The sequence below is a fragment of the Henckelia pumila genome, chromosome 1 (genome assembly GCF_033568475.1).
Source record: "Henckelia pumila isolate YLH828 chromosome 1, ASM3356847v2, whole genome shotgun sequence".
NCBI classification, from domain to species: domain Eukaryota; kingdom Viridiplantae; phylum Streptophyta; class Magnoliopsida; order Lamiales; family Gesneriaceae; genus Henckelia; species Henckelia pumila.
Genome location: NC_133120.1, coordinates 104,205,156 through 104,231,735, shown reverse-complemented (window position 1 = coordinate 104,231,735; position 26,580 = coordinate 104,205,156). Strand labels below are relative to the sequence as shown.

At 44.2% G+C, this 26,580-nt stretch overlaps 1 protein-coding gene across 1 annotated transcript; it reads left to right on the top strand.

The window, feature by feature from the left end:
• The first annotated feature begins 727 nt into the window (after positions 1-727).
• Positions 728-1,666, top strand: LOC140871272 (uncharacterized). The gene is made up of 2 exons (XM_073273707.1): positions 728-1,072; positions 1,325-1,666. The coding sequence occupies exons 1-2, from the start codon at positions 728-730 to the stop codon at positions 1,664-1,666; spliced, it is 687 nt and encodes a 228-aa protein (XP_073129808.1).
• The last annotated feature ends 24,914 nt before the right edge of the window (positions 1,667-26,580 follow it).

The following is a 26,580-nucleotide window of genomic DNA, read 5'->3' as shown; positions in this document are numbered from 1 at the left end:
GCTTATGGATATATCTGTCTACTACCGAGAGGGCGGTCAGCACTGTTTTAATAAAGGAGGAAAAGGGAGATCAAAGGCCTGTATACTATGTCAGTCATGCTTTGAAGGGGGCGGAAGTAAGATATATGGAGATTGAGAAGATGGCCCTGGCCTTGGTAATAACAGCCCGGAAATTGAGACCTTATTTCCTGTCTCACCCGGTAACTGTCCTTACTAATAGCCTCCTAGGACGAATCATGACTCATCCAGATGCCTCGGGGAGGCTTGTGAAATGGTCAGTGGAGTTACGAGAATATGATATTGAATACCAGTCACGTAAGGCCATCAAAGCCCAGGCCTTATCCAATTTTTTGACATAGGTGGCCACTTTTGGTCAGGAAGAAGTATGGAGAGTCTTTGTAGATGGAGCCAGTAGTGTTGGAGGCAGTGGAGTCGGGGTCATCCTGGTTTCACCCACCCAGGAGAAAATCAAAATAGCCGTAAAGTTGGATTTCCAGGCCTACAACAATGAATCTGAATATGAGGCTGTGATAGCTGGGATGAGACAGGCTTGGGAAGTCGGGTAAGTCATATTATAATATACTCTGACTCACAATTGGTTGTCCAACATGTAAAGAGAACCTTTTGTACCCGAGAAGAGAAATTGATAAAATACTGTAAGGTAATTGAAGAGCTCGGGGCCGGATTTGTTACTTGGAGTATAGAGCAGATACCCCGGGAAGAAAATATGGAAGCAGACGCCTTGGCTAAAAGAGCTGTCACTGGGGAAAATGATGATACAGAATCTTTGGCACAGAGGAAAATGGTGGCTGCCATAGAGGCCCTGGAGCCGGTCGTCCGAGAAGATACATGGATGGCCCCGATGGTCAAGTACCTTACCAGTGGGGATCTTCCAGCAGACAAAGAACGAGCCCGAGTCATACGGATACGGACACCCAGATTTGTTATCTTGGGGGGTACGCTATATAGGAGTTCCTATCAGGGCCCTTTGCTCAAATGCTTGGTAGAGGGGGAAACAGAATATGTCTTACGGGAGGTGCACGAGGGATGCTGTGGAAACCATGGAGGATCTGTGAGTCTGGCTTGAAGGGTATTGCTGTCAGGATACTGGTGGCCCACTTTGCAGACTGATGCATACAAAATTTCCCGGTCTTGTGAAGGATGTCAGAGGTTTGGCAATGTGCAGCATAACCCGGCAAGTAATATGAATCCGGTATGAGCCTCGTGCCCCTTTGATCAATGGGGCCTGGACATAGTAGGGTCTTTCCCACAAGCCCGAACACCGAAGAAATTCTTGTTGGTAGTTGTGGATTATTTTTCCAAGTGGGTGGAGGCGGAGCCTTTGGCAAAAATAATAGAAGGCGAGGTGATGAAGTTTTTGTGGAATAATATAGTATGCCAGTTTGGGATCCCAAGAAAGTTGGTCTCGGATAATGGCAGACAATTTCAGGGGCAAAAATTGGCAGGTTGGTGTGCAGAGATGGACATTAAGCAAGCTTTCACCTCGGTCTCTTACCCTCAAAGTAATGGTCAAACGGAGGTAACCAACCGGACTATTGTTCGATCTTTACAGGCTCGGTTGCACGGAATGGGGAAAGACTGGGTAGAGGAGATCCCGAGTATGTTGTGGGCCTATCGCACCACTCCTCATACTGCCACACAATAATCACCTTTTAGCCTGGTATATGGTTCGGAGGCTATTCTGCCAGTAGAGATTGGACAGCCTTCATCTCGGATTATGGCATATGAGGATACAGAAGAAGGGGCCCGGGCTCAAGAATTAGATCTAATTGAAGAACGAAGGGAGAGAGCAGCTCGCAAAATGGAGGCCTATAGAGCTCGGGTTGTAGTAACCCAGATTCTATTTTAAGATAATGATATGTTAAAAAAGATTAAGGGTTAGTAATTAACCAATTCCGGGGCTTAATAGGACTTCAGAATCAAGAATTGGATTTTCATTTTCTAAGTGAGTTCGGATGGTCCGAAGAGGACTTCGGACGGCCCGAACTCAGCACACCGGGGGCTCCGAAGGTGAGCTTGTTGACTTCGGAGTTAAGGCAAGTTCGGACGATCCGAAGTAGGATCGTACGGCCCGAACTTCACCTGTTCCAAGTAGGCAGGATTACTTAGCCATGGTTTTTTACAAGTGTCGAATTTAGACACTTCGGACGACCCGAAGTGGTGATCGGATGGTCCAAACTCGACGTGTCTCGCATTCAGGCAGTGAGATCGGACGATCCGAACACCAGTTCGGAGGGCCCGAACTCATCCGAAAAGTTTCCTATAAATAGGGGTCTTCAGATTTAATTCTGATTACGAATTCCCGAGTTTCCTTCTTCAGTTATATAGTGTGAGTTATATACTTGAGGGCCCTATTGGTTATAATAGAGGTTCTGGAATAACCAAGGAGTGGTTATAGTCATTCGGGACTAGCGACTTCAAAGGGCTATCGACGGACGAAGGTATGGTCCGGAAATCTATTTAAGTTTTGGGAGTACTTATTAGCTTTGTTAAGGCTTATAGAACTTGTGTAGTGATACGATGAACTTCTTAATATATGCTTGGAATCTAGGATCCTACTATACTTGAACTAGCTTAGAGGTACGTACACATTGACTGAGATTGCCAGCGAGTATACATGTTTATATGTTGCATTTATTTGGCATTATTATATGGCATGATATATGATTTATCGCTTTCTATATTCATATGTCATGTGCATATACACATTGAACCTATACCTTGATATACCTGATTATAGAGCCGCTCAGCTCTATACTTGATAGTCTGTCACTGAGAGTACCGCGACGGCGGGGACATTTATGTCTGACTACTCTGGTGTACTTGACGAGTGTGGTTGCATCCAGAGGTTGATCCGTGTGGTGGCAGCACTCATGTGGCGCCGGTACTGAGCATGACTTTTCAGATGACCATTTACCAGTCATCATGTTGCATGCACTATATACATATGTTTACTCATGTTTATGTACTGGGCGTTAGCGCTCACGTCCTAGTTATTATCTTAGACACCCTATTCCATGGGGCAGGTCGCAGGATGGACGAAGCTGGTAGTTCAAGGCAGGACTAGGGAGCAGGAGCCTTGAGGAGTTTATTATACATCAGGATTTGATATAGCTGTATAATGTTTACTTTTAAGTTTTTCGATATGGTTGTATCACTACAGTATTAAGCCTGGATATATTTTACTAAGCTGATATATAATTTATGGATTATGTTTCCGCACATTTTACTCTGCTAAGTATTTTGCTGTATTAAGTTTAATGCATGCTATTAGTTGCCAGTTAGTAGGTGATTCCATGCAGGGTCACTACATTTTTGGTATCAGAGCATGCTTAGATTTTGGGAATTAGTACTTGGGATTTAGTTTAGTCTTGAGTAATTCTTGCACATTTGGGATTTTAATGTGCAATTCTTTTCAGGATATGGCTGACGAGAGTCACGGTAGTATTGGCCAGGGAGGTGGTCATCATCATCATCATCGCCATCATGATGATCAGTATCGTCCTCATGAGGGTAGACGTCGCTACATTATTAATAAGTTCATGCAAGTAGGACCAAAACCCTTGGTGGGAGGCGAGAATCCTGAACAACCAAGAAGTTGGATGTCCAAACTCGAGAGTGCTTTTCGAGATTTCGATTGCACTGAGGAGCAGAAATTGGAAGTTCTAGAATTCGTTCTAGAGGATCGAGCACGTTTTTGGTGGGATGCCAAGGCTGCTCAGGCACGTACTGAGAGAGGACAGGTGACTTGGGGAGATTTCTATCAGTAGTTTCAGAAACTGTATTTTTCTCCAGCTGTTCACTAGGCACGATCGATGGAGTTGCTTAATCTGAGGCAAGGATCAATGACTATTGATCAATATCAGCAACGATTTCTTGATCTGCTACCTTTTAGTCCTCATATCAGTGATAGTGATGCGTCCATGTATGATATCTTTTTGCAAGGCTTGAATCAAGATATTTACTCACAAGTTGTCGTCTGTGATTATCCGACATATTATGAGACTTTGGTGAACCGTTGCCGTCTTGTGGAGACCAGCAACAGGCGAGCACAGTTGATGATGCCAGGACAGCCTAGTGGATCTTTTGAGCCTAGAGCTCAATCTGTTGTGCAATCTGGACCTATGTCTTCTTCTACTCCTACTACTTTGTCTGGTTCTCGTGGTTCACGAGATACATTCCGTTTCGGGAAGAAGAAGAAGAAGAAGGAATTTTGCAGCCATTGTGGAGGGAAACATCCTGCAGCTTCATGACGGAAGGCTACTGGTGCTTGTTATATTTTTGGTGAGCAGGGACATCTATGGAGAGATTGTCCTCAGCATATGGGTTCTGCTAGTGGATCGGGATCACAGTTTGGATCTCAAGCTTCTACTTTTCCACGTCAGCAGCCAGCACCACAGAGTTCTTCTGGTTACCGTCCACACTCACAAGGGCAGGTGTTTGCTCTGTCTCAAGACCAGGCTACTGAGGGAAGCGATCGCATGTTGGCAGGTACCTTTTTGTTATGTGGTATTCCTGCACTTGTTTTAATTGATACTGGAGCATCACATTCCTTTATTTCTAGCCGTTTTGTTAAGAGACATAGATTACCTTATGTATCATTAGATATGGATTTAGTTGTATCTACTCCGCTGGAGCAGGAGGTAGTGACTAAGCGTTTAGTGATGGGTTGCTTTCTAGAGTTTGAGGGTCACGTGTTGTCTGCTAATCTGATGATTCTAGCGATGGCAGATTTTGATTGTATTTTGAGAATAGATATGCTGACTTTGTATCACGCTACTGTGGATTGTTATCAGCGTCTGGTACAGTTTCATCCGGATGAGGGTGATAGCTGGTACTTTTATGGAGAGGGTGCGCGACCTCCGATACCACTTGTTTCGGCTTTGAAGGCATGTCATGTCTTAGAGTCAGGTGGGGAGGGCTACCTCATCTATGCAGATGATATGTCCATGAGTAGTCCGAGTATCGATCAGTTACCGATTGTCAGCGAGTTTCCTGACGTATTCCCTGATGAGATTCCTGGTTTTCCTCCGGTTCAAGAGGTTGAATTTGGTATTGATCTAGTACCAAGAACTACGCCTATATCCCGAGCACCTTATCGTCTAGCACCGTCAGAGATGAGGGAATTGAAACAGCAGTTGCAGGATCTGCTTGATAAGGGATATATTCGTCCGAGTGTTTCTCCGTGGGGAGCACCTGTTTTGTTCGTCAAGAAGAAGGATGGATCGATGCGATTATGTATTGACTACAGGCAGTTGAATCGTGTCACCATCAAAAATAAGTATCCTTTGCCGCGGATTGATGATCTGTTCGATCAATTACAGGGTACTTTTGTTTACTCGAAGATAGATCTGAGATCTGGATACCACCAGATGTGGGTACGAGACTCAGATATTTCTACGACTGCTTTCAGGACCAGATACAGGCATTATGAATTTCTGGTGATGTCATTCGGTTTGACGAATGCACCGGCAGTCTTTATGAATCTGATGAATCAGGTATTTCGAGAATATCTGGATAGATTTGTCATCGTCTTCATTGATGATATTCTTGTTTATTCTCATGACAAGGATGAGCATGCACAGCATCTGAGGATTGTTTTACAGACGTTACGAGATAAGCAGCTGTATGCGAAATTAAGCAAGTGAGAATTCTGGCTTGATCGGATAGTGTTTCTCGGTCATGTAATTTCCAGTGAAGGGATATCTGTTGATCCAAGTAAGATAAAGGCAGTGCTGAATTGGTCTCGTCCGACGGTTGCTGAGATTTGAAGTTTCTTGGGTCTAGCGGGTTATTACCGTCGGTTCATCGAGAATTTTGCACAGTTGGCCAGGCCTTTGACACAGCTTACACGGAAAGATGTTGCCTTCATATGGTCCTCGGATTGTGAGGGGTCATTTCACGAGCTGCGTAGACGTCTTACTACTGCACCTGTGTTAGCTCTACCTTCTGGATCAGGAGGTTATGTTGTCTATATTGATGCCTCTGGTCAGGGGTTAGGATGTGTTCTTACACAGCATGGACATGTTATTGCCTATGCTTCTCGGCAGTTGAAGACGCATGAGAATAATTATCCAGTACATGATCTCGAGTTAGCCGCCATTGTATTTGCACTCAAGATTTGGAGGCATTATCTTTATGGCGAGAAATTTGAGATATTTACGGATCACAAGAGTTTGAAGTATTTATTCACTCAGGCGGAGTTGAATATGCGACAGAGACGCTGGATGGATCTTCTGAAGGATTATGATTGTGAAATCAAATATCATACAGGTTCTGCTAATCTTACTGCTGATGCCTTGAGTCGGCAGGTGAGACTGTCTGCACTTCAGACTAATGAAATATCTCATATGATACAAGAGTGTTGTTCATTGAGTTTTACGCTCAAGCACATGAAAGGGAGAAATGAGATTCGATTGTATACTATTCTATCTGAGCCAGCATTGTATTCTCGGATCAGAGATGCTCAGATATCTGATGTTAAGACTCAGCGTTTGGCACGTCTAGCCAATGGGGTTAATACATCTGGATTCCATTTTCAGGCAGATGGATTATTATGCTTATCTAATCGAGTGGTTGTACCTGATGTTGCAGAACTCAGGAACGATATTCTTTCTCAAGCTCACAGGAGTCGATTATCAGTTCATCCTGGAAGCATGAAAATGTATAAGGACTTGCGAACTAGATTCTGGTGGAAAGGGATGGAAAGGAGTGTGTATCAATTTGTTTCGAGATGTTTTGTTTGTCAACAGGTCAAGGCTGAACACCGATGACCAGGTGGATTACTGCAGAATCTTGAGATTCCAGAATGGAAGTGGGAGCACGTGACTATGGATTTTGTCACTCGCTTGCCTATGACTTCATGTCAGTGTGATGCTATCTGGGTCGTTGTTGACCGTTTGACGAAATCAACATACTTTATTCCTTACAACCGGGAGTATTTTTATGATCGCATGACACGCTTATATGTCCAGGAGATAGTGCGATTACATGGGATTCCAGTGAGTATAGTTAGTGATAGAGACCCGCAATTTACCTCACATTTTTGGGGTAGTTTTCAGCAAACTTTGGGTACCACTCTGAGTTTGAGCACTGCTTATCATCCGGAGACTAATGGGCAGTCAGAGCGGACAATTCGTACGCTAGAGGATATGCTACGTTCTTCTGTCATGGATTTTGGTTTGTCTTGGCAGGATCAGTTACCTTTGATCGAATTTGCCTACAATAACAGTTATCATCATAGTATTGATATGGCACCTTTCAAGGCATTGTATGGTCGACGGTGTCGTACTCCGTTATTCTGGGATGAAGTCGGAGAACGACAAGTCGAGGGTCCTGAGTTGGTGCAGCAGATTGTAGATAAGGTAGATTTGATCAAGCAGAGGATCAAAGCTGCTCAAGATAGACAAGCCAGTTATGCTAATATTCATCGCAGGACATTGCAGTTTGAGCCTGGTGAATATGTGTTTCTACGAGTATCACCTTTCAGGAAGATGATGAGATTCGGTGTGAAAGGAAAGTTGTCACCTCGTTTCATTGGGCCTTTCCAGATACTGGAGAAGATTGGAGATGTTGCTTATCGTTTGGCGTTACCGCCATCTCTTTCCAGTATACATAATGTTTTTCATGTGTCGTTACTTTGACAGTACATAGCTGATGAATCACATGTAATTCAATCTACTGATGTTCAGCTAAAGCCAGATCTATCGTATGTTGAACGACCACTTCGTATCCTAGACAGAAAGGAGAAAGTTCTTCGAAATAAGACTATACCACTTGTGATGGTACAGTGGCAGCGCCGAGGCGTTGAAGAAGCAACTTGGGAAACCGAGAGCCATATGCGAGCAGAATATTCTGAGTTGTTTGCTGTGTATTTTTTATTACCATGTAAAGATGTAATTACAGTTGTTGTAATAAAACATGGTTTGATGTTTCATATTATTATCTTGATTTATCTTTAGATTTTATTTCGCGGACGAAATATCTAAAGGTGGGGAAAATGTAGTAACCCAGATTCTATTTTAAGATAATGATATGTTAAACATGATTAAGGGTTAGTAATTAACCAATTTCGGGGCTTAATCGGACTTCAGAATCAAGAATTGGATTTTCATTTTCTGAGTGAGTTCGGATGGTCCGAAGAGGACTTCGGACGTCCCGAACTCAGCACACCGGGGGCTCCGAAGGTGAGCTTGTTGACTTCGGAGTTAAGGCAAGTTCGGACGATCCGAAGTAGGATCGGACGGCTCGAACTTCACCAGTGCCAAGTAGGCAGGATTACTCAGCCATGGTTTTTGACAAGTGTCGAATTTAGGACACTTCGGACGACCCTAAGTGGTGATCGGACGGTCCGAACTCGACGTGTCTTGCATGCAGGCAGTGAGTTGGATCAGACGATCCGAACCCCAGTTCGGAGGGCCCGAACTCGTCCGAAAAGTTTCCTATAAATAGGGGTCTTCAGATTTACTTCTGATTACGAATTTCCGAGTTTCCTTCTTCAGTTATATAGTGTGAGTTATACACTTGAGGGCCCTATCGGTTATAATAGAGGTTCTGGAATAACCCAGGAGTGGTTATAGTCATCCGGGACTAGCGACTTCAAAGGACTATCGACGGACGAAGGTATGGTTCGAGAATCTATTTATGTTTTGGGAGTACTTATTAGCTTAGTTAAGGCTTATAGAACTTGTGTAGTGATACGATGAACTTCTGAATATAGGCTTGGAACCTAGGATCCTACTATACTTGAACTAGCTTAGAGGTACGTACACATTGACTGAGATTGCCAGCGAGTATACATGTTTATATGTTGCATTTATTTGTCATTATTATATGGCATGATATATGATTTACCGCTTTCTATATTCATATATCATGTGCATATACACGTTGAGCCTATACCTTGATATACCTGATTATAGAGCCGCTCAGCTCTATACTCGATAGTCTGTCACTGAGAGTACCGCGACGGCGGGGACATTTATGTCTGACTACTCTGGTGTACTTGACGAGTGTGGTTGCACCCAGAGGTTGATCCGTGCGGTGGCAGCACTCATGTGGCGCCGGTACTGAGCATGACTTTTCAGATGACCCTTTACCAGTCATCATGTTGCATGCACTATATACATATGTTTACTCATGTTTATGTACTGGGCGTTAGCGCTCACGTCCTAGTTATTATCTTGGACACCCTATTCCATGGGGCAGGTCGCAGGATGGATGGAGCTGGTAGTTCAAGGCAGGACTAGGGAGCTGGAGCCTTGAGGAGTTTATTACACAGTAGGATTCGATATAGCTGTGTAATGTTTACTTTTACGTTTTTCGATATGGTTGTATCACTACAGTATTAAGCCTGGATATATTTTACTAAGCTGATATATAATTTATGGATTATGTTTCCGCACATTTTACTCTGTTAAGTATTTTGCTGTATTAAGTTTAATGCATGCTATTAGTTGCCAGTTAGTAGGTGATTCCATGCAGGGTCACTACACGGGTGGTTAGAGCTTATAATCGAAAAGTCAAACCCCGAGAATTCCAAGAAGGGGAGTTTGTGTTGAAGAGGGTTAATCCAGCAGGGGAAGTGGGGAAGTTAGATGCCCGATGGGAGGGGCCGTACAAACTTGTCCGAAAGGTCGGCGCTAATACTTGGTACTTAGAGGATAGTCAGGGACGGCTCCTCAAACGACCTTGGAATGCATTACACTTGAAGAAATATTTTGTTTAATTTTTGTACTTAATGTTTATTAATGAAGGTATTTATTCGTTCAAGAAAGTTTTCCTTTACAAAGCCCGGGAGGTCCCATGCCCCGGCACCCATCTTAAGCCCAAGGCATATATAAGTCCGGGAGGTCTCATGCCCCGGCACCCATCTTAAGCCCAAGGCATATATAAGCCCTTGACATTATATAAGCCCGGGAGGTCCCATGCCCCGACACCCATCTTAAGCCCAAGGCATATATAAGCCCTTGGCATTATATAAGCCCGGAAGGTCCCATGCCCCGACACCCATCTTAAGCCCAAGGCATATATAAGCCCTTGGCATTATATAAGCCCGGGAGGTCCCATGCCCCGGCACCCATCTTAACCCCAAGGCATATATAAGCTCTTGGCATTATATAAGCCCGGGAGGTCCCATGCCCCGGCACCCACCTTAAGTCCAAGGCATATATAAGCCCTTGACATTATATAAGCCCGGGAGGTCCCATGCCCCGGCACCCATCTTAAGCCCAAGGCATATATAAGCCCTTGGCATTATATAAGCCCGGAAGGTCCCATGCCTCGTGACCCATCTTAAGCCCAAGGCATATATAAGCCCTTGGCATTATATAAGCCCGGGAGGTCCCATGCCCCGGCACCCACCTTAAGCCCAAGGCATATATAAGCCCTTGGCATTATATAAGCTCGGGAGGTTCCATGACTTAGCATATACCTAAATCCCCGGCACCTCATAAAATTCCTAAGGCCCACCAGACCAGGAATTATAGCAGTACAGGATCGGAAGTTAAATGAAAGCAACATCGCATTAATAAATCAGTGAATTACAAGAGAGGGGGCTTCAATGGCCGATTACAAGACATAAATTGCTTAAACTACTGGGTTAGTTGGAGCATCCTCGCCTTCAGTTGCTGGTGTTTCCCTGGCCTCAGATGTTTCTGCCCCATTAGCCCCTTTTGAACCAAGAAGGGAGTCGATAGCCTTGTCCAAGTCAGGAAAGTCCTTCTTCTCTGAGGACCATAACCCGGCCTCTTCAAATTGATCCCGGCATTTTTAAAAACCGGTTTGAAAGAAGGCATATGACTTGTCCACCACCGCTACTTGGAATTCGACAGAGGAAAGGAAAGAGTCCTTAAGTTCCTCCTCAGATTTTAAGCGGGCTTCCAGGGCTGACACCGCTTTTTCAGCCTTATCCTTGGCCGCCACCACCTCCGCCCGGGCTTCGGCAGCTTCACGTTGAGCCGCCTCAATTTTAGTCGTGGCTACCATAAGACGATCTTGGCTCTGCCCCGCGGCAGCATGAGCTTGGGCCAGATCCATCTGCGCGGATTGCAGGGCTTTATTAGCCGCATCTAACGAAGAGCGAAGGCTTGACACCACCTGGTCATGGGTCTGCCTTGTCATTTCCAGCTCTTGCTCCAACTTCTTGTTCAGCTCCACGGCAGCCCGGGACCTCTCCGCCTCTATATGCGCCCGGTCCATCTCGATCCAACCGAACCGGGTAGCATCTTCGAAGCTATCCACCAGCATGTGTAATCCCTGAAAGAACAGGCATTAGGAAAGGAAAGATGAGTAATATTGAGATAGAACAAATTAGACTTACAGATAGAATACGGTTGGTGCCCTCAAAGTATTTGACATTTGGGCCTCAGTAGTAGAAGTGGTTTTTCTCTGCAGGGGTCAGGAGGTCTTTCAATAATCTCACTCCTCGACCAGAGGCCCCGGCTTGGAATATAATCTTTTTGGCACCAGGAGGGCTCGAGCCCGGCGCAGCCTGGTAAAATGGGGCCAGGGGTTGGAAAGAAGGAGAAAGGGGAGCCACCTCTTCTTGGTCACTTAGGACGACCATCTCTGGCTCCTCCATGGTTTTCCTCTTCCATGTCAAAAGAGAGGAGGGACCCACAACAGGGGAGGCCGGCTCATCCGCCATTCCGACCTCCAGATATGGGAGCAGAAAGGGAGCGACAGGGGGTGAGGAGGCGGAAGTTATGGGGATGGTAGTAGCAGCAGGAATCTCCCGGCCTTGAGCTTCTTGAGCTCTGCGTTCCTCCGCCAATTTAAGGACTCTGGCTTTCCTGGCCGTATCTGCAGCCCGAGCTTCTTCCTTCTCTTGAGCAGGTGCCTTTTCAGCTGCCCGTTTTTTAGCAAAGGCCTGCTTCATCAGTCGAGATTTATTCTTTTTCTTGGGGGGCGGTTCTTCTGTATAATAAATGGGGAGAGTTGATATATTAGAAACATCATATAAAAAAGAAACAAGTATATAATAGCATTAAAGCATACCAGAGGCTGGGGCTGGGGCCTCAAACTCATCAATAATCTGGTCCACCGGATCAACTAACTGGGCACCGAGCCCATAACCAATCAAGCTCTTCTCTTCCAGGAGAGGGGCTGAAGGAAACTTCTGGTTCTCCACCAGCTCTTGGGAACGGAGATAGGGTTCTTCCATATTATAATGCTTAGGAAGTTCTGGCTGGGGAGGAAGGGTTGTTAAGAACTGGGTAGGCCTGGTCCGGGCGGAAGGGAACTGAATATAGAAGAATCTCTCTTTCCATCCCTTCCACGAGGAGGGGGTGTCATCCAAGAAACGAGCGTTTTGCCGAGCGTTCAAAGAGAAGGCCATCTCGATAAAACGAAAGGCGTAGTAGTAGTGGAAAACAAGAGGGGTGATGGCTAAATTGTTCATTTTAAAAAGAACGTAGGTGGCGGCCATCATCCGAAAAGTGTTCGGATGAAATTGGTGTTGGAAAACTGTGTTCAGATCAATTAGAATTGATACCCGGTGCAGCGAAAGTTTAAAAATTTATTTTATTAATATGGAACGATTCCATATCTGGGTATCAAAACTTTACGATTAAATTTGTGTAAGTAAAACAAATAATCACTATTAAATATTTTACCTTGAAATCTCGAAGCGAGATTATGGACACCAACAGAATTTAATCTGCTCTTGTTGTATATCTCAGGAACTGATGAATGAACGTTTCTTCAATCAGGTCCACGAATAAAAAATAAAACCCTCTGATTGACTGCACTAGAAATCAATCAGAAGTTAGCGTAGAGAATAAACAGATATGATCTGTTAATTCAGATTGTAATTTTTCACAAAAATCACAACCCGAATTTTCTCCAAAAGGGACAGAGGATTTCAAAAATCCCCTTGAATAATATAAGATGAAATTCGAAAATTGCAAGACTGAAAATCTTATGGAATTTTCGAACACTGCAGTATATTTATAGATAATTTCTAGTTATAATTGTATCAGGACTCTAACTCCTTAAAGCCCACAAGCCATAACTTAAGCCCAACAAGCCAAGCTTGTTGTTATAGAAATTAATATAAAATTCATCGTGACTCCGATTGATAAACTGATTTCACCAATGTGCACAGAAACCATTTCTGCATCTTTTAGAGTCAAGATAATTTTTCTGAATCTGAATTCAGTGATTTCCAAAAATGCCCATCCCTATGTCATTTTAGGAAATCTCACTCCCTTTAGTTAAGAAGTCCAACTTCTCTTTCATTAAATTTAACTCTTTAAATTTAACTATCTCTACGGGGTTTTAGTAATCCATTACTTGTGTAACCCTCAATGGTTCAGGAATACAGCTAGCCGTGGGCTCACAACTCCTTGTGACTCGGAACAACAATTTCCGACTTACCCATCGAATCATGGTAAGAGCGCCTAGCAACATCGCCCCATGATTCCCTAGGTATTACTGATAGTGCTTGCAAGAACCAGTAGATTTTGGTTAGCGTACAGTACGGTCCCTTCATCCATATATCCCGATCGAATCAACAACCATTGGTATATCGAGAGTTGTTCGAGATTCGATAACTATGCATAACATCTTGGAGATCTATAAGTGACATCGCATGTGTTACTAGTAAAACCCATTAACCTAAAACACATCATGTACTCTGGCCAGAGATTCGTCACACTAATATCTCCTCAGATTGCATAGGATATCCACACTCGCAAGTATGTGGTGAATCCTTGACAACAAAGCATCGACTCCTATATGTGTCGTAACTGTACCCAATCCCGACACCTGATGACCCCAATAGATTCGGTAAACGAGTCAAAGTATAGTACTAGCATATAGAGTCTCAATGATGTTTCAAGTAATAAGGACTAATGGTGTACAACCAAAACCGCGGACTTTATCCACTCGATAAGTGATAACCACTTGGAAAGTCCGAATAGGGTAGTTCGATCATTCATCATATGAATATCCATTTGTATGCTTTGAACATCTCTATGTTCCATACCAATGAAACGTGGTACTCGGCATCACAAATGCTAGTCTCAATCTCGAGCGATCCTTATCCTTATTTGCGGACGGCTTAATTGACTAGGAACAGTTTAGAATATACAGTGACTATAAGATGTGTTTCATGATAGCCATCCCCATGTGCTACCACATCTTACATACACTATAGTATATTCAAGGTCTTTATCAAAACAACAATAGTATATCATAATATAACAATATGAAGAAAGATAAAGTCAATGCCATTATAAAATTGTAAATTATATTAAACAAAAGATTGCTTTACATAGAGTCATAAAAGCCCTTAGCCACAAGTTGGCTAACCGGGCACCCACTCTTTTAATCTCTCACTTGCCCTAAAGCCAACTAGTCATACTACGTAATCTCATTGCTTCGCGATGTTTGTCAAACAATGGTCCTGGCAAGGGCTTAGTAAGCGGATCAGCGATATTGTCTGTAGAGGCCACTCTCTCGACACTGATGTCTCCTCTTTCCACGATCTCCCGGATGATGTGGTATTTCCTCAGTACGTGTTTGGACTTCTGATGAGACCTTGGTTCCTTTGCCTGAGCAACGGCACCCGTGTTTTCACAGTACACCGAGACTGGACCAACAGCTTCAGGAATTACACCCAACTCTTGGATGAATTTCCTTATCCAAACCACCTCTTTAGCAGCAGCTGATGCTGCAATGTATTCTGCCTCAGTGGTGGAATCCGCTGTGGTGTCCTGCTTGGAACTCTTCCAAGAGACAGCACCGCCATTGAGCACGAATACAAATCCAGAGGTTGATTTCGAGTCATCCACGTCACATTGGAAGCTAGAGTCGGTATAGCCTTCCAACTTCAATTCTCTCCCTCCATAAACCATGAACAAATTCTTAGTCCTTCGCAAGTACTTAAGAATATCCTTCACTGCTTTCCAATGCATTTGACCGGGATTGGCTTGGTATCTGCTCGTGACGCTCAGAGCATAGGCCACATCCGGTTTGGTAGATATCATCTCATACATGATACTACCTATGGCTGACGCATATGGCACGTGTGTCATCTTCTCTATCTCTTCGTCAGTCTTGGGGCACATAGACTTGGATAGAGAAACTCCATGACACATAGGTAGATGTCATCTCTTGGACTCATCCATAGAAAACCTTTTCAATATGGTGTCGATGTAGGTTGATTGAGTGAGTCCTATCATTCTTTTAGATCTATCTCTATAGATCTGAATTCCTAGAATATAGGATGCCTCACCTAAATCCTTCATCGAGAATCTACCTGATAACCATATCTTTGTTAACTGCAACATCCCTACATCATTCCCCATGAGTAGGATGTCATCAACATAAAGTACTAAGAATGTTACCGTATTCTTAACTACTTTCTTGTACACGCATGGTTCCTCCGGGTTCTTGATAAAACCAAAATCCTTTATCGTTTCATCAAATTTCTGGTTCCAACTTCTTGATGCTTGTTTGAGACCATAGATTGATCTCTGAAGCTTGCATACCTTATGCTCGCTTCCCATGGATGTGTATCCCTCAGGCTGCATCATATAGATCTCTTCCTTAATGTTTCCATTAAGAAATGCAGTCTTTACATCCATTAGCCATATCTCATAGTCATACCATGCTGCTATGGCAATAAGGATTCTTATGGACTTGAACATTGCGACTGGTGAAAAAGTTTCATCATAGTCAACTCCTTGTCTTTGAGTATAACCTTTTGCCACCAATCGTGCCTTGTAGGTCAATACCTTTCCATCAGGCCCAAGCTTTCTCTTGTAGATCCATTTGCACCCAATTGGAACAATTCCATCGGGAGGATCTACTAAAGACCAAACTTGGTTAGAATGCATCGAGTCTATTTCCGATTGCATAGCTTCAAGCCATAAATTCGAATCCGCATCAGAAATTGCTTCCTTGAAGTTTCTTGGATCACATCCAATGTCGGGTTCACTTTGATCCCCTTCAAGAAGAAGACCATATCTAAAAGGAGGCCTAGAAGTCCTCTCGGATCTCCTAGTAATAGGCGTGTCTTGTGATGATTCTTGAGATGTAGGATCACTATTTTGTATCTCGGGTTCTTCTCGAATTTCTTCGAGTTCCATCATCTTGTCTTTCTTATCCAATAAGAACTTCTTCTCCATGAAGGTGGCATTCCTTGAAACAAACACTTTTGTTTCAGCAGGATGATAGAAATAATATCCGATTGAATTCTTCGGATACCCTACAAAATAACATAAAGTGGATCGACTATCCAACTTATCTCCTACTGTCTGCTTCACGTAAGCAGGACATCCCCAAATCCTCAAGTACGAATACTTAGGAGCTTTGCCATTCCATAACTCGTATGGTGTTTTATTTACTGCTTTAGTGTGGACGTTGTTTAACAACAATACTGCCGTTTCAAGCGCGTAGCCCCAAAACAAAGGTGGGAGCTCAGTGAAGCTCATCATGGATCGAACCATGTCCAACAAAGTTCGATTGCGACGCTTCAAAACACCATTAAGCTGAGGTGTCATAGGAGGAGTCCACTGAGAGAGAATCTCATTCTCTTTTAGATAGTCCAAAAACTCGGTACTTAAGTATTCTCCACCTTGATCCGATCGAAGTGCCTTAATACTTTTACCTAGTTTGTTTTCTACTTCAGCCTTGAATTCTTTGAACTTTTCAAATGCTTCAGACTTATATTTCATTAAATATAAATACCCATACCTAGAATGATCATCAGTAAAGGTAATGAAGTAGGTGTTGCCACATTTAGTACCAATCCTAAATGGACCGCAAACATCTGTATGGATCAAATCCAACAGATTTTGACTACGCTCAGGTTTCTCTTTGAAAGGAGATTTAGTCATTTTTCCCTTTAGGCAGGACTCACAAGTAGGTAGAGAGTTAATATCAGACATATCAAACATGCCCTCTCACACTAGCTTGTTCATCCTCCTTGAGGAAATATGACCTAGCCTAGCATGCCAAAGGTTTGTCGGGTTTTGACTATCGTCCTTCCTTTTAATTGTTGTTACCGATTTATCAACATAATTAATTGGAACGTCTTTTAATTTTAAGCTATATAGATCGTTTTCAAGTTGTCCATTTCCAATCAAACATTCATTCTTGTAAATATTGCAAATCTCATTCACAAAATTGCAAGAAAAACCATCTCTATCAAGCATTGAAATAAATATAATGTTTTTGAACAAATCCGGAACATATAAAACATCTCTCAAAAATAACTTAAAATTGTTCTGCAAAACTAAATAAATGTCTCCTATAGCTTTGGCTTCGTGTAGTAGCCCGAACCCTAATTGAGTAATTAAAGGATTAATGCTAATTAAATAAATTGGGGATTGGACGGATCGGAAGCTCCGAAGGGACGATCGGAAGCTCCGATGAGGATCGAAGGCACCGATCGATATTACGTCATCCATGACGTGTGGCTGGATCGGAAGCTCCGATCAGGACCGGAGGCTCCGATCACCCCTATCCGGAGTCATCAAATGATATTTTGACACGTGGCAGATCAGGATCTTCGAAAGCTCCGATGGCAGGATCGGACGTTCCGATCGAGGTTCGTACGTTCCGATCGAGGATCGGAGGCTCCGATCATTGTCTATAAATAGAAGGCCGAGACTTCATTTCTCCTTGCCAATTCCGGATTTCCTCTCTATTTCTAGTCATATTCGAGCTGTTCTAGTCTTCTTAGGCTTGGTCCGGAGGTCGGAGAGGCGTTCGGTAGTCGTAGCGGAGTTGTGCCCAAGTTCTGGAGGCATCGACATCAAAGGGCTAACGACGGACGAAGGTATAGCTTTTGCTTCCTATAGATATTTAGGAGTATGCAATAGCTTAGTTAAGGCTTTTAGAGCACTTTGATGATAGTGGTATCATTTCGCTGTGTAGGCGGACTTTAGGCTTGGACTTAGAGCTGGTAGTGCCTACCTGGTATTTGAGGTACGAAAGTACTGTTCGAGATATCCTGACTGAGTATGCATGTATTATGTGACCGCATGATTTATATGCCATGATATTATGCTGCATTCATTTGCATCTTGCTGTATCTCCTTCGAGATGTCTGTTAGTAGGGTTGTACCCTATCCTGTTAGTGGATGGACTTCCATCGATTTGGGTCCGGTGTTTCCACGGTTATCTCGGTATGGGAGCCACCTCCTGAAGCGACGGCACAGCGTGCTACATACCAGGGCCCGGTCTGTCTCTGTTATCTGATCCTTGACCTCGAGTCTATAGGGAGTTCACTTTGCATGCATGTATACTCATACTCTCGCACTGAGCGTTTTATGCTCACGTCTCGTACTCTGTATTTTCTGGACACCCTATTCCATGGGGCAGGTTTGCGATTGGACGAGGAGGGTGGATCTAGGAGGGGCTAGTCAGTGGTTGGCCAGCTGGAGCTTCGTCTAGGTTTTATTACTGATGTTTGGGTTTATACAGCTATTCGATTTGGTTGTATATTATTGGATAATTACAGATTCCTTTACTTGGGATTGTATAATGTTATTGAATTCCGCAGTTTTATTCTGATATCTGTTTAAATAAGTTAATTGCATGCATAAGTTCTGTTTAGTAGGTGATCCGGGTAAGGGTCACTACATTTATGGTATCAGAGCATGCAAAAGATTTCTTGGGATTTAGTCTCATCTTGAGGTATTTTTGTAGATGTCAAATCGTGACGACCAGAGTTCTCATGGCAGTATTGGTGGGCGTTGGGGTGATGCCGACCGGGAGCCTCGTCGAGAACGGCGTCATCGTCACCATGACGACGAGCGTTTCACTGTGCGTCGATTCTTAGCTATGGGTCCTAAGCCCTTAGTTGGAGGTGAGTCTCCGGAGGATGCGGAGAACTGGTTAGACCGCATGGAGACGACTTTTCAGACTTTCCAATGCACCGATGAGTAGAAGGTGGAGAACCTTGGCTATCTTCTGGATGGGCGCGCGCGCAGGTGGTGGAGGTTTACTTCTGCACCTTTTGTTGCGGCGAGAGGAGTGGCCACCTGGGCCGAGTTTCGCACAGCTTTTCAAAAGCGGTATTTTCCTCCTGCACTCCGACAGTCGAAGGCAGGCGAGCTACTGAGTCTGCGACAGGGAACTATGTCTATCGATGAGTATCAGCAGAGGTTCTTTGATCTGCTATCCTATTGCCCCGAGATTGCTGATAGCTCAGAGATGAAGTATAATCTGTTCCTTCAGGGCCTTAACCCTGAGATCCATGACCGTGTGGCGGTTGGTGACGACATGTCCTACGAGGGTTTGGTGAGCCGTTGTCACCAGGCGGAGGACAGCATTCGGCGGAACAGGTCTTTCTCTCAGTCGAGACCTGCTAGTTCTTTGGCCCCCCGTGCCCAGTCTTTCAAGAAGTCTGGATCTTCTTCTTCCTCTGGTTCTGGAGGTGTTGTCCGTTTCGGTAAGAAGGACAAGTGTGATCACTGTGGGAAGAACCATCCATCCGACAAGTGCCGCAGAGCTTCTGGAGCTTGTTTCCGTTGTGGAGAGACTGATCATATCCGGAGGGATTGTCCACTGTCTGGGGGAGGCGGTTCTGGATCTGGTTCAGGATCTGGTTCTCAGGCTACCGTTCAGCAGAGGTCGCAGGGACAGTCTGCTGGGAGTTCTCATTTGAGGCCACGAGCTTCTGGCCAGGTGTTTGCCCTGAGACATGATCAGGCTGTGGAGGAGAATGAGAAAGTCATCGCAGGTACATTTATGCTTTATGGTATACCTGCTCTTGTACTTATTGACACTGGTGCATCTCATTCCTTCATTTCTGCACGTTTTGTTAAGAGGCATAAATTACCATGCATTGCACTAGACGTAGTGATGTCTGTTTCTACTCCGACGGGCCAATCTGCTTTGGCTAAGCGTCTAGTGATGGGTTGCCCTTTAGAGTTCGAAGGGAACGTTCTGTTGGCGAATCTCATGGTCCTGGCGATGGACGACTTTGATTGCATTCTGGGAATAGATGTGCTGACTACCTATCGAGCTTCAGTGGACTGCTATCAGAGATTAGTACGCTTTCATCCGGAAGGGAGTGAGAGTTGGTTTTTCTATGGTGAGGGAGCGCAACCCCCGATGCCTTTGGTATCAGCTTTGAGAGCCTGTCGAGCTCTGGAGTCTGGCGGGGAAGGCTACCTTATCTATGCAGTTGATTTGTCCGCTGAGAGTATTGGGATAAAGAGCATTCCTGTTGTGGATGAATTTCCAGATGTGTTTCCTGATGAGATTCCGGGTTTTCCTCCTGCTAGGGAAGTCGAGTTTGGCATAGAGTTGATGCCAGGTACTTCGCCTATTTCTAGAGCACCGTATCGTCTGGCTCCGTCAGAGATGCGTGAGTTGAAGAATCAGCTACAGGATCTTTTGGACAAGGGGTACATTCGTCCTAGTGTGTCTCCTTGGGGAGCTCCTGTTCTCTTCGTAAAGAAGAAGGATGGGTCGATGCGGCTGTGCATTGACTATCGGCAGCTGAATCGAGTGACTGTGAAGAACAAGTATCCGTTGCCTCGCATTGATGACTTGTTTGACCAGCTGCAGGGCACATCAATTTACTCCAAGATTGACTTGAGATCTGGGTATCATCAGTTGAGAGTCCGTGATCAGGACGTAGCCAAGACTGCATTCCGTACTCGCTATGGGCATTACGAGTTCCTAGTGATGCCATTTGGTTTGACTAATGCGCCGGCTATATTCATGGATCTGATGAACCGTGTCTTCAGGGAGTATTTGGACAAGTTTGTCGTGGTCTTCATTGACGACATCTTGGTGTATTCGCGTAATACGGAAGAGCATGTTTCTCACTTGCGGTTGGTACTACAGACTCTCCGAGATGAGCAGTTGTACGCCAAGCTGAGCAAGTGTGAGTTCTGGATGGATAGAGTGGTTTTTTTGGCCATATCATATCCAGGGAGGGGATTTCTGTTGATCCAAGCAAGATTGAAGCGGTACTTAATTGGTCGCGTCCGACGACAGTTGCTGAGATCCGTAGTTTTCTGGGTCTAGCAGGGTATTATCGTCGCTTCATTCTGAATTTCTCTCAGTTAGCTCGACCGTTGACGCAGCTTACCCGCAAGGGTGTGGATTTCGAGTGATCCTCCGAGTGTGAGGAGAATTTCCGTGAGCTTCGACGGCGGTTGACTTCTGCGCCGGTGTTAGCATTACCGTCAGGATCTGGAGGGTATGTAGTTTACACGGATGCTTCTCTTCAGGGGTTAGGTTGTGTCCTGACTCAGAATGGGCATGTGATCGCATACGCTTCTAGACAGCTGAAGCTTCACGAGGATAACTACCCAGTTCATGATTTGGAGTTAGCAGCCATTGTGTTTGCTTTGAAGATCTGGCGTCATTATCTGTATGGCGAGAAATTTGAGATCTTCACCGACCATAAGAGTCTCAAGTATTTGTTCACTCAGGCGGAGTTGAACATGAGGCAGAGACGTTGGATGGACTTGCTTAAGGACTATGATTGCGAGATTAAGTACCATCCGGGAGCTGCTAATCTCACCGCTGATGCTTTGAGTCGCAAGGTGCGACTATCCGCACTTCAGACTTGTTCGATGTCTAGTGCGATCAGTGACTGTTGTACTTCAGGTTATACCTTCAAGCATAAGAAAGGTATGCAGAGTATCCAAATGTTTGTGATATTATCTGAGCCAGCCTTGTATTCTCGGATCCGAGATGCTCAGATGTCTGATTCAAAGACCCAGCGTTTAGCTCGTCTAGCTAACGAGGGTAGCTCGTCTGGATTTCATTATCAGTCAGATGGCTTTCTGTGTTTGTCTGGTAGGCTTGTGATTCCACAGGATGAAGAGTTGCGAGAGGAGATTTTATCTCAGGCACATCGCACTAAGTTGAGTATTCATCCTGGGAGCAACAAGATGTACAAGGATCTACGTACTCGTTTCTGGTGGAAGGAAATGAAACGCAATGTTTATCAGTTTGTTTCGAGATGTTTGGTGTGTCAACAGGTCAAGGCAGAGCACCGACGACCTGGAGGATTGCTTCACAGTCTGCCTATTCCTGAATGGAAATGGGAGTTTATCACTATGGACTTTGTGACCCATTTGCCGGTATCCCCGAGGAACTGTGATGCTATCTGGGTTGTGGTGGACCGACTCACCAAGTCAGCGCATTTCATTGCCTATATCCGGGAGTACAATGTGGATCGTATGGCTCGGTTGTACATTCAGGAGATCGTTCGACTTCATGGAGTGCCTGTGAGCATTGTCAGCGATCGGGACCCCAGGTTTACTTCTAGATTCTGGGGGAGTGTTCAGCGTGCGATGAGTACTACTCTCAGTTTGAGTACAGCCTATTATCCAGAGACTGATGGTCAGTCAGAGCGCACTATCCGTACGTTAGAGGATATGCTTAGAGCGTGCGTCATGGATTTTGGTTCAGCCTGGCAGGATCATTTGCCGTTGATCGAGTTCGCTTACAACAACAGCTACCACACTAGTATTGGGATGGCACCTTTTGAGGCATTGTATGGGCGACGTTGTCGTACTCCACTCTTCTGGGAAGAAGTGGGGGAGAGACAGGCTGAGGGACCGGAGTTTATCCAGCAGGCGATAGATATTGTTGATCAAATCAAGAAACGGATTAAGACTGCACAGGATCGTCAGGCCAGCTATGCTAATATCAAGCGTACGCCTTTGCAGTTCGAGGTCGGGGAGAAAGTGTTTCTGAGAGTGTCACCTTTCCGCAAGATTCTCAGATTTGGCCTTAAGGGCAAGTTGTCTCCCAGATTTATCGGTCCATTTGAGATCTTAGAGAGCATTGGCGATTTGGCTTATCGACTAGCTTTGCCACCGCATCTATCCAGTATTCACGACGTGTTCCACGTATCTCTGTTGCGACGGTATGTGGCAGATGAATCTCATATTCTGCAGCGGTCTGAGGTTCAGGTAGACAAGGATTTGACTTATGTTGAGAAACCTCTTCGTATCCTGGATTATAAGGATAAGGTTTTACGGAACAAAGTCATTCCTTTGGTTTTAGTTCAGTGGCAGCGCCGAGGCACTGAGGAAGCTACTTGGGAGCTTGAGGACAGGATGCGTAAAGACCATCCTGAGTTGTTTTGATTTCATTCTTTAAGTTGTATTCAGTTGCAAACTCTGTAAACGTTTGTTTGAATAAAGAATGTTTCTGATTTCTGTATTTGCATTCGGTACTTAAGATCTGATTTCGAGGACGAAATATCTTAAGTGGGGGAGAATGTAGTAGCCCGAACCCTAATTGAGTAATTAAAGGATTAATTCTAATTAAATAAATTGGGGATTGGACGGATCGGAAGCTCCGAAGGGACGATCGGAAGCTCCGATGAGGATCGGAGGCACCGATCGATATTACGTCATCCATGACGTGTGGCTGGATCGGAAGCTTCGATCAGGACCGGAGGCTCCGATCACCCCTATCCGGAGTCATCAAATGATATTTTGACACGTGGCAGATCAGGATCTTCGGAAGCTCCGATGGCAGGATCGGACGTTCCGATCGAGGTTCGGACGTTCCGATCGAGGATCGGAGGCTCCGATCGTTGTCTATAAATAGAAGGCCGAGACTTCATTTCTCCTTGCAAATTCCGGATTTCCTCTCTATTTCTAGTCATATTCGAGCTGTTCTAGTCTTCTTAGGCTTGGTCCGGAGGTCGGAGAGGCGTTCGGTAGTCGTAGCGGAGTTGTGCCCAAGTTCTGGAGGCATCGACATCAAAGGGCTAACGACGGACGAAGGTATAGCTTTTGCTTCCTATAGATATTTAGGAGTATGCAATAGCTTAGTTAAGGCTTTTAGAGCACTTTGATGATAGTGGTATCATTTTGCTGCGTAGGCGGACTTTAGGCTTGGACTTAGAGCTGGTAGTGCCTACCTGGTATTTGAGGTACGAAAGTACTGTTCGAGATATCCTGACTGAGTATGCATGTATTATGTGACCGCATGATTTATATGCCATGATATTATGCTGCATTCATTTGCATCTTGCTGTATCTCCTTCGAGATGTCTGTTAGTAGGGTTGTACCCTATCCTGTTAGTGGATGGACTTCCATCGATTTGGGTCCGGTGTTTCCACAGTTATCTCGGTATGGGAGCCACCTCCTGAAGCGACGGCACAGCGTGCTACATACCAGGGCCCGGTCTGTCTCTGTTATCTGATCCTTGACCTCGAGTCTATAGGGAGTTTACTTTGCATGCATGTATACTCATACTCTCGCACTGAGCGTTTTTTGCTCACGTCTCGTACTCTGTATTTTCTGGACACCCTATTCCATGGGGCAGGTTTGCGATTGGACGAGGAGGGTGGATCCAGGAGGGGCTAGTCAGTGGTTGGCCAGCTGGAGCTTCGTCTAGGTTTTATTACTGATGTTTGGGTTTATACAACTATTCGATTTGGTTGTATATTATTGGATAATTACAGATTCCTTTACTTGGGATTGTATAATGTTATTGAATTCCGCAGTTTTATTCTGATATCTGTTTAAATAAGTTAATTGCATGCATAAGTTCTGTTTAGTAGGTGATCCAGGTAAGGGTCACTACACTTCGACTCTAGAACCATTCCCGAGCCTTAGCTGGGTCTTACCCATCCTTAGCTTATGACTTCTTGTCATCACCTGCAAATCATTGCAAATGTGAGATCCACATCCGGTATCCAATACCCAAGAAGAAGTATTAAGCGAAACATTTATTTCAATGTAAAACATACCCTTTGCAGTTCGCAACTGTTCGAGGTATTCCTTGCAGTTACGTTTCCAATGACCGGGTTTCTTGCAGTAATGACAAACGTTTTCATATTTTATCCCAATTGAAGCCTTGGCCTTTCCCTTCTTATTTGGTACAATCTTCTTGGGTGGGGCAGAACGTTTCTTACCCTTTCCACTTGGTCCTTTCTTAGAGTTAGAAGAGGAGCCAACCAAGAGTACCGATTTATCCTTCTTTAGTGTGGCTTCATATGTGACAAGCATATTGACCATCTCTTCAAAGGTGGCCTCTATCTTGTTCATATTGAAGTTCATCACAAAACCGTCAAACAATGAAGAAAGTGATAGAAGCAACAAGTCCGCGCTAAGTTCATGCTCCAAAGTCAAGTCGAGTGTTACCAACTTTTCAATGAGCCCAATCATGCGCACCCCATGCTCACGGACCGAAGTCCCATCTCGCATGCGGCTCGTCATGAGCTCTCTGACGGTGGCATACCTCTCCGATCTTGACTGAGCTCCAAAGAGTTCCTTGAGGTTCTTGTGAATGTCAGCAGCATTCACGGTATCCTCGAATCTCCTTTGAAGCTCATCAGACATCGAAGCCTGCTTGTAGCATTTGGCCTTGATATCATGGTCCCACCATAAATCAAGTTTGGCCAACTCTTCCGGACTTGTATTAGCCGGGGCTTCCTTCGGAGGCGGCTTCTCTAACACGTAGAAAGCTTTTTCCGAAGTAAGAATAATTTTCAACTTACGGAACCATTCCGTATATTTTGCGCCAGTCAATTTGTTTTGTTCGAGAATTGAAAACAGTGGATTGCGAGAAGTCATTGTAATAGTATACTGAAAAGGAAACAGACAATAATCAATGATTGTTTAATTAATTTACTAAGACATAAAATATGGCGAATTTTAATTTTATGAATTACACTCCCACTATTTTAACGATTTCACTACCCTCTAGTGAAAACGGGAAACTGTTTTCTTTAGTGAGAACATGGAGTCCAATTGACAAATCATGATCCCGAATAATATCAGCCAACCATAATTTTCAAAAAGTAGAGCCAAATTACTTCTAAAGTAACCCCCATGTTTTTACCTCATGTCCAATAAGGGCCCAATAATATGACGCCGTTTATTGTGACATGTCAAGATAACCCATCAATATTCAGTTGTGATGGACGGTCGCCATGTGGATCCCCAATAATATGAGCCAATCCCATGGGAGTTCCACCCAACTTACAACATGTGTCGATCCAATGTACAGCTTTCCAACGAACGGGCCCCCCCAATAATATGAGCCGGACCGTATTCGCGGGTAGCATCTCATACATTGATCGTTGATGGAAGGTAGGAATATTTAAACAATATTTAAATTCCCTTTTTATTAATCTTGATATCAATTTTAAATCATATTTAAAATGAGGGTTTTTTAATTTTTGAAAATTTGTCTCATCATGCAATTTATGTATGCTTGCGGAATTCATACAATTTTGTCTAAACATGCATACATCAATAATATCATATATTATTTAAGGATGATCGATCTCATTAACTAATCGACCCGTGGTTTCCAATCACGAGTCTAAGTCCAAACCTAGGTGATATGCAAGTATGCAATGCAATCCTATTACATTGTACTTCCAATTTACATTTCTTCGGTCTTCATTGTCTGTTGGGCCCACCATTTCTTCAAATCTTTGTCTCCCACTAAGTCTAATAAATTTACAATAAATTTCGATGACAAATATGGGATACATTTTCAGGGGTGGGAACGGGCCATAAACCAGGCCCACTTTTATTACATATGACAATCATATTGGGCTATAAACCAAGCCCATTAATAAACACCAACAACAATAAGACACA